The following is an 8,759-nucleotide window of genomic DNA, read 5'->3' on the forward strand; positions in this document are numbered from 1 at the left end:
GAACAGTAGGTAAAGATATGTAATAAAATAACACAAACCAAAGCTGTATTTTAATCATCAATAGTCAGTTAAGAATAGAAATGGAAAAATTGTCCTCTGAACAATAGTTTCAAAAATAATAAATGCCTAGCATAAAGTCTATTAAATAAGAAAGATAAAATGCTTATATGAAATGCAAAATTTTACAGATGGACATAAAACAAGATCTGGAAAAATAAACACGAATATATATTTCTGCATAGGAAGAATAACAAAAGTTTACCAGTCTTTCTCAATTAATAAAAATATTTAATGTAATAATAACACAGCCCTAATGGTTTGTTTTTTAGTTTTTGAAACTAGACAAAAGGATTTTAAAATTTATGAAGCAGAATAAATTATGGGGATCACCAAGAACATTTGGAAAAATAATATTTAGTATGTGGCTTGCCCTGCCAGATGGGAAAACTTACTACAAAACCAGTCTAATGAAAATACGGGTGCTGGTGCATAAGTAGACAAATCAGCAGGAAAAATCTGAGAGCTCAGAAGCCCATGCAAATCCATACATTGATAGAAATGTAAAATATGATAAACATGCATTTCAATTCAATGGCTAAAGAATGAATTTTTGATTAAATGGCATTGGGACAATGGAGTATCCATTGAGAAGAGGAAAAAGGTCTTCACTTTGCATAGAATGAAGTGCTCATTGTATAAACGAATAATACTATCACCATTAGAGGAATCGAAAACATTAAAACATAATATGGAGAAAACGTTTATATATTTCCGACTTGAAAAGACCTAAGCAAGTTGAAATCCAGAAACCATAAAAGAAACAGTTAACCAAAGTGACTACCCAGCCGTGAAAACCCTGTATGACAAAAGATGAAGAAAAGCCAAGGAAACAATATTTGCGGCACATATAAAAAGCGATGGATTAACATCCCTAACACTCAAGAGCCTTGTAACAATGAGTTATAAAAAGACAAATAGCTATATAAAAATGAATAAAGAATGTCAAGATGTATTTTACAAAAGAGGAAATGCAAATGGCCGATATATCTATGAAAATAACAAGTGAAAACTGAAGCAGCTACACACGATTCTACGACTTATCAGCAAGTAAAAAGTACAAAGTAAAGAAGAACATGTGCAGCCTGATGTTATTAACAGATTGTATTTTAATAATATGGATGTGACAATTCACCTTAGCCATATGGAGTTATAGAAAATAATTTCAAAAATTGAAAACAATGCATACAAAACTGCTAAGAGCATTTTCCTGTAGGGAGTAGCACAGAACTAGCAAAAGAGGGAATATTCTTGTCTTACTGTGTTTTTTATTACTTTTCGAAAAACACTTAAAAATTGCAGCCTGAGCTGCGCAGTGGCCCATGCCTGTAGTGCCACCACTTTTGAGGCCAAGGTGCCCAGGAGTTTGAGACCAGCCTGAGCAACAGAGCCTGACCCGTGTCTACAGAATATTTTAAAAAGATTAGCTGGGCTTAGTGACACAGGCCTGTAGTGCTGTTGATTTGGGAGGCTCAGGCAGGAGGATTGCTTAAGCCCAGCGGTTTGAGGTTGTGGTGAGCTATGATACCACTGCACTCTAGCCTGGGCATAACAATGAGACCCTGTATCAAAGAAAAAAAAAAAAACATTCCAGGCTTCTAGTGGGGCATGGTGGCATAAGACTGTAATCTCAGCTGCACAGAAGCCTGAAGCAAGAGGATCACTGGAGCCCAGGAATTTCAGGCCAGCCTGGGCAACACAGAAAAACCCCATTTCTATTTACAAACAATACAGCCTAAAAATTATGTACAACTATATCAAGGGTACACATATACACATCAACGGGGCAGATTTGTAATGTTTACTAACCCACAATTAAGTGACCTGGCACAAAATAATTCATTAAAATAGAAAGAATTCCAAATCCAACAGATGCAAATGACAAATCACAGCTAAGGAAGGAATCTTTATTCTTTTTTTAATGTCCAAAGTCAGATAATTCCTCATGAGCTAAAAGAGAGACAACTCACCTCAGGCAACAGCTTTCCCTGCTTGCAGTTGATGCCACCGATGAAGATCATGTTGGGCATCACAGGCCTGGGATAGTCCAGAACAAAGTCTGTTCGCAGCAGCCAGATTGATGTATGGCTGAAGAGGTCATATACTGTGACAGGTGTCTGGAGAATTTCAGAGGCAATTTCTAACCCAGTTTTAAAAAAATAGTGGCAAAACAAATGCTCCTCCAAGTGGACGATATGGTTCCGCACTCTCTCCTTGAAAGTCATGGCATCCGAGAACCCTAAGACAGCTTTGGGGACATAAGATAGAGGAGCCGGGCACTGTGTACCTTCCTCAAGATAACCGCAAAATACTCCCCTGCTGAAGACCACAGAGGGGAGCGAAAAGTACTTGGCAATGATTAAGCCACACAAATCAAAGGGATCCAGAAACACAGCATCAAAAGAACTCTCTTTTAAGTATTCAACTAATTTTTTGTCATTAAACAAACTCCTACAGTGTGAATAAAATAAGTCAAACAAACCCATGGAAGAACTCCATAACAGGGGAAATAAACTTTGTATACGAGTTTTCCAGTGAACATTGCTAAAATCCATGAAATCACGGTCCAAATCCTCCAGGGTGTAAGAAGTTTTATAAGTCTTCACTGTAAAGTTCATGGATTGTCCCAGGTGCCAACTGACGTCTGGAACGACCACAACCAGCTCGTGCCCTTTCTGGATGAGTTTCTCCACCACCGACCGCATGGTAAACCAGTGGCTCCCGTCCATGGGCACCACCAGCAGCTTGCCTGCCTGGGCCAGGCCAGGCATCAGCAGCAGACACACACACAGGGGAAGGAGCCCGGGCAGCGCTGCAGGAGCCATGGCAGAACCGCAGCCTGGAGCAAACCAGCCACTTGGTTCTCAGCTTCTGCAAAGCAGCAGGCGGAAGCAGTGCAGGCACAAAACCTGCACCCGACACAGGGCGTGTACCCACATGTTCATTAAAAAGCCACACACACGGCCAATCATTTACTGATAAGGACCATAATATCTGCTGAGATACACATTTATATGTTCTCCGGATAAGACTAGCTTATTACCTTTGCCTTACAAATAGACCATGCCCAGTACTGCAGTGTGACTTTAGAAACAAAATTATTGAGCGGTCTTTGGACTTTGAACACTGAAAGATAAAAAGGAGAGAACAAAATACAGAAAATTAAAAAGGAGAGAAGATAAGTACAACAATAAATGTTGCGTTTAAGAAATCTGTCCCAAAGAATAATTTGGATCTTATCCTCAAACTACAAGAACACTCTGTCCAGAAAGAAATTGGCATTGCCTGTCCCAAGGACAGACAGCAAGGTCCTTAACATAAGGACGACTGTCAAAACACACACACACACACACACACACACACACTCTCACTCACAAATGAAATCTGAGCAGCCATCCCTGCAACTCCACCAGCAAGCACCCAGACTGTGCACTTGTTGTGAAATACCTTTTTATCTTGTATGGAAAATGCAGACTTTTTGTGGATAAAGGATTACTACAAGAAAGACATATCTGTAGTCTCTCTGTGATACCAGAGAAAGCAAAGCCATTGCAGAACAATTTAAAGCAAAAGGAAGGTGAAGGATCTAAAGCTGGAGAATTTAATGCCAGCAAAGATAATTTCATGAAAGAGGTTGGACTCTTAAAATGTCAAGATGACAGGAGAAGCAGCTTTTGCTGGACAAGAGGCACCAGACCAGTTTCCAGATGCCATTAAGAAAATCATCACGGAGAAAGGATATCCCCCTGAATAGATTTTTTTTTTTTTTTTTTTTTTTTGAGACAGAGTCTCGCTCTGTTGCCCAGGCTAGAGTGAGTGCCGTGGCGTCAGCCTAGCTCACAGCAACCTCAAACTCCTGAGCTCAAGGGATCCTCCTGTCTCAGCCTCCCGAGTAGCTGGGACTACAGGCATGCACCACCATGCCCGGCTAATTTTTTCTATATATTTTTAGCTGTCCATATAATTTCTTTCTATTTTTAGTAGAGATGGGGTCTCGCTCTTGCTCAGGCTGGTCTCGAACTCCTGAGCTCAAACAATCCGCCCACCTCGGCCTCCCAGAGTGCTAGGATTACAGGCGTGAGCCACCGCGCCCGGCCTGAATAGATTTTTAATGCAGATGAAAGTGCCCTATTCTGAGGGAAGAAAAGCCACAAAGAACATTTATTATTAAGGAAGAGAAGCGAGCACCAGGGTTTAAGGCAGGAAGGAAGAGCCTAACTCTACTGTTTGTGCAAATGCCATTGGGTTTATGATCAAGACTGCCCTTATCTGCAAAGACGCTAACCCCGGAGGAAAAGATAAGTTTTTGGGCTGTACGACAAGAAAGCCTGGACAACAATAACACTTTTTCTGGATGGGTTCCATCGATGCTTTGTCTCTGAACTCAGAAACAACCCTGCCAGTAAGGGACTATCTGTCAAAGTTCTTTTGATATTGGACAATGCCACTGGCCACCCACAAGCCCATGAGTTGAACACGGAAGGCGTCAAAGTGCTCTATGTGCCCCAAGCACAACGTCTCAAATTCAGCCTCTAGATCAGGGCTCACAAGGGCCTTTAGGGCTCATTGCACAAAGCACCATATGCAAAGGATTGTCGACGCTATGGAAGACGGTCCCACAGAGAGAACATCAGGAAAATGCAGAGGGATTTCACCACTGAAGATGCAGTTGCTGTGATACAAAAAGCTGTGAAAGCCATCAAGCCTGAAACAGTGAGTTCCTGATGTAGAAAACCGTGTCCAGCTGTTGTGCGAGGAAATCTCGTAGGAGACTGTGGATGTCGCCAAAGAAAACAGAAAAAAAGGTGGGGCATAAAGTGTTGCAACACATGGGTCTTGGAGGAATTCAAGAGCTCGTGCACAGCACACTGGGCAGTTCACAGAGGACGACTTGCTGGACAGGAGTGCTCTGGACCAGGGCCAGACGCCGAGGGAGAAGGTGAGGAGGAAGCGGTGCCCAAACCAAATGCACATTAGACAACATGGCAGAAGAGTGGCAGTTACTCCAGACTGCTTTTCACCTGCTCTATGACAAGGACCCTTCTGTGCTACGGACACTCACTGCAAGGGAAGCAAACAGTGGGAGAAGGATTGGTAGTGTGTAGACGCACATTTTAAGGAATGAACAAGCAAAACAGTCAGACAGAAATCATGATGTATTTCTGTAAATTAAACCAAGTGTGCCTGTCTCTCCTGCCTCCCCTTCCAGCCCCTCCGCCTCTTCCCCCTCTGCCTCTTCTGACACAGCAAGACCAACGCCTCGTCTTCCTCCTCCTCCTCCTCCTCTGCCTACTCCACCTCAAGACTAGGAAGATGTCACCTTTAAGATGGTCCATTTCCACTTAATGAATAGTAAATTGGTCTCTCTCCCTTTCATAGTCTTAACAGTATCATTTCTCTAGGTTACTTTATGGTGAGAATACAGTACATGCCACACAAAGAAATGTGTATCAATGAATGTTTCATCTTATTAATAAGCCGGGTGGTAACAGTAGGCTATTTCTACACTCTTTCCTAGCCTGGCTTCTGCATGGAAGGGACCCGTCACCCCTCAGACACCTGAGCAGAGGCACTAGATGGGAGAGTGATGAAGCCTCCTGAAGTCTCTCCCCCTCTGGCACACGTGCTGCTGAGGCCACCTTTCGCTGCTTCAGTGACAGCCACCACTGTCCCTGTTCACTGGGAATGAGGAGTCTCCTGGGATGTGGCACTTCCAGGGCAACCCTGGGAATGTTCTGGGCAAACCAGCATGAGTTGTCACCCTAGCAGGGACAGGTGCTGCCATGTTCCCAAAACATATTACAAGGAAACAATTCGCTCACAGTGGAGTGTGCCCTGCCCTTAACTTACTATTCAGTATTTGTCACCGTGTGTTATACTTAGCACATTTATCAAACCATTCTGATCACTTTTTGTTTCTCACTAAGCACTGTGCCTATGAAGGTACTGTCCTGGCTCTAAAGCAGTGCTGCTCAAAGTATGGTTCCCTGCCCACCCGACCCGAGGGCAGGTCCCACAGTTAAGTGCTTAGAAAGTCTCAGAGCAATTGGTGCTGCTACGTCATCCAAGAAACCATCAGCAGATCTGCATTTTAGAGGCCTCTGGTCGATTTCATTTCATTTTCGACCATTTCATTTTTGTTCTATTTTACAAAAAATATGCATTTGTAATGAATTGCAAGACTTTTTTATGCTGTTCCTTAAGAACACCTAGCTTGAGAAGCTCTGCTGTAGACTAATTTCGTGATGCTAAGAGGTGGGGAAAATGTGTCTTCTCTGATTTGCACACAATGTGCTAAAGGACAAGATGCTCAGGGCTTCAGCTCAAAATGCTGACAGACACAATCAGAAATGCTACAGCCCCCCATGTGCAGTCGAGAAAGACCAAAATCTCTAAGGCCTAAATCCCTAATATCCTACATCCATAATGTCTAAAATCCCAAAAATCACAAGAACACGATAGTTTTCTTCGTTTCAGGGTGTTTTCACTATCTTCAGCTGTCAGCATTGTTTTTTATAATTAACTATCCTGTATACTCATCTTTGTATCATTTCCCATACTGAAGGTGTAAATTGTGTGCAGACTTTTAGCAAGTTCTAATCTGCTTTAATGCATTTGTCGCAAATTTGCCTTCACTAAATTGTGCGTTGTCACAAAGTCAACTTAGTGAGAAATGTACCTGTGCAAAGAGTTGGAACTTCCTCAATAAAGGAAGAGATGCCCTTTTTAAACACCTGCATTTGTGACACATGAAAATTCTCAAGATCGACGCTCTTTGGGCGACTGTATGTACTGTGGTGGCCCATACTGATTTTCCCTTAATCTCATCAATAGACAGACTGGTCACCACTGTATTCTGATCACTGCACTCATAAACCTGGGTGCACAATCACCGACCACAGTGATATGTGTTTATACATTTCCCTTTTTGACCTACTTTTTTTAACGTGGCTCATTTGGTCATAATTCTTACAAAGTGTGACTGTCATTACTATACTCGAGTGTTCATGCTTGCAAAATACGCATGTTATTAGTGCCTAATGTGTGTATTATTGTGCAAAATGGTCTATAAAGTGTCCCTTTGTGTTTTTATGTTTCTCAAATTGTGTTTGAAAATTTTTTTATTATGCTTTAAGAATTATATTGTTCGGAATTTTGATCTTTAAGGACGTTAACATTCAGAATGTGGCGTTCGGGATTGTGTATTTCCAGACTATGAGAGCCTTGTGGGAGCCTCCGCATCTAGCAGGTGTGTGCAGTTGTGCATCTTTGTGAGCCCATGTGGGTTCTCCTTTCACTCTCTTCCGAGTGCCCTTTGATGCACAAACATTTTTCACTTCAAGGAAGTGAAATTTATCTATTTATTTGCTTTTGTTTCTTGTGCTTTTTGCTGTCATACCCAAGAAACCATTGCCACGTCCAAGGTCCTGAAGATCTGCCCAGTATTTTCTTGTAAGAGTTTTACAGCTTTAGCTTTTCTATGTAGGGTCTTTGATCCATTTCAAGTGAACTTTGGTGCATGGGATGGGGTAAGAGTCCATCTTCATCATTTTGCCTGTGGATATGCAGCTGTCCCGGCACTACGTGTAGACGACACTGTTCTTTCCCATTTGCGTGGTCTTGGTACCCTCATCAAAAGATCAATTGCCCAAGGATGTGTGGGTTTTTTCCCAGATTCTCAATTCTATTTCATTGATCTGAGGGCAAAAGACATTTTTTCCCAGACAATGGGAGGAACTTTAATTATGGACCGAAAATTAGATAATATTGAGGAATTAGTAATTGTGTTACGTGTGGTAAGAATATTATAGCTATGTAACAAATTGTCTTTATTTTCTATATTTAGTGAAGTATTTAGGGATGGAATGACATGTCAACAATTTACTTTAAAAGATGACAGCAAAAAATGTTCTTAAAAGGGAAAGAAAATACAGGATGGATGAATCAATACAGCTAAATATTGAAAATTAGGTAACCTAAGGGGAGACCTATGGGTGCCATCACACATGCTCTTTCCTTCACAGATGTTTGAAAACTGTGATAATAAAAAGTTGAAAGACATAAGCTTGATGGGAGGACTTGGACTCACCCACTAACAGCTGAATTTGAATCTAAATTGGAACCAGAATCTGAGAGAGGTGAGGGAGGCACAGATGTGTCAGTGCTGTGTTGCCACGTCCCACCCCAGGTCTCCCACAGCTGCCCTGGATTATGTGCCCTGAACCCGAATTCTTTCCATCCAGACCCAGTCATCAGTTCTCCTGGAACTCAGCAAATACTGAAAAAGACTGGAACGTCAAACCTGTCTTAACGTTCTTTGGAGTGATGGCCTGCCATCCTGGTCAAAGGATTATATCCAATTACATCTCTGGATATAATCCCCTGGGCAGCTCGGTGATATTTTGTTACCACGTAGGGCCTGTCACACCACACACAAACACACGCACATGCTCACACTCAAACACACGTGCACACTCAAACACACACAGAATATGACTCGGTCACAATGACTCTGTTACTCTGTAGTCAAGCATGTCCCCTCCTCGTCACACACACAGGTTCAGACTCTGACTCCTGATCTCCAGCAGGCGCAACGCACTGCACGCTCCTCCCAGACACGGCCTGCCCATCCGAAACAAGGAGGGACGGCTGCACAGCCCCGTAGGTCTTTCCGCGACAACTGACCTTTGTAGTTGTGCTGT

The 8,759-nt window shown here is 42.3% G+C and overlaps 1 protein-coding gene across 1 annotated transcript; it reads right to left on the reverse strand.

The window, feature by feature from the left end:
• Positions 1-1,991: 1,991 nt before the first annotated feature.
• Positions 1,992-3,046, reverse strand: LOC138381543 (UDP-glucuronosyltransferase 1A8-like). Its single transcript, XM_069465843.1, has one exon. The coding sequence runs from the start codon at positions 2,880-2,882 to the stop codon at positions 2,001-2,003; it is 882 nt and encodes a 293-aa protein (XP_069321944.1). The 5' UTR covers positions 2,883-3,046; the 3' UTR covers positions 1,992-2,000.
• Positions 3,047-8,759: the final 5,713 nt, after the last annotated feature.

This window comes from Eulemur rufifrons, chromosome 1, assembly GCF_041146395.1.
Source record: "Eulemur rufifrons isolate Redbay chromosome 1, OSU_ERuf_1, whole genome shotgun sequence".
In the NCBI taxonomy this organism is placed as follows: Eukaryota; Metazoa; Chordata; class Mammalia; order Primates; family Lemuridae; genus Eulemur; species Eulemur rufifrons.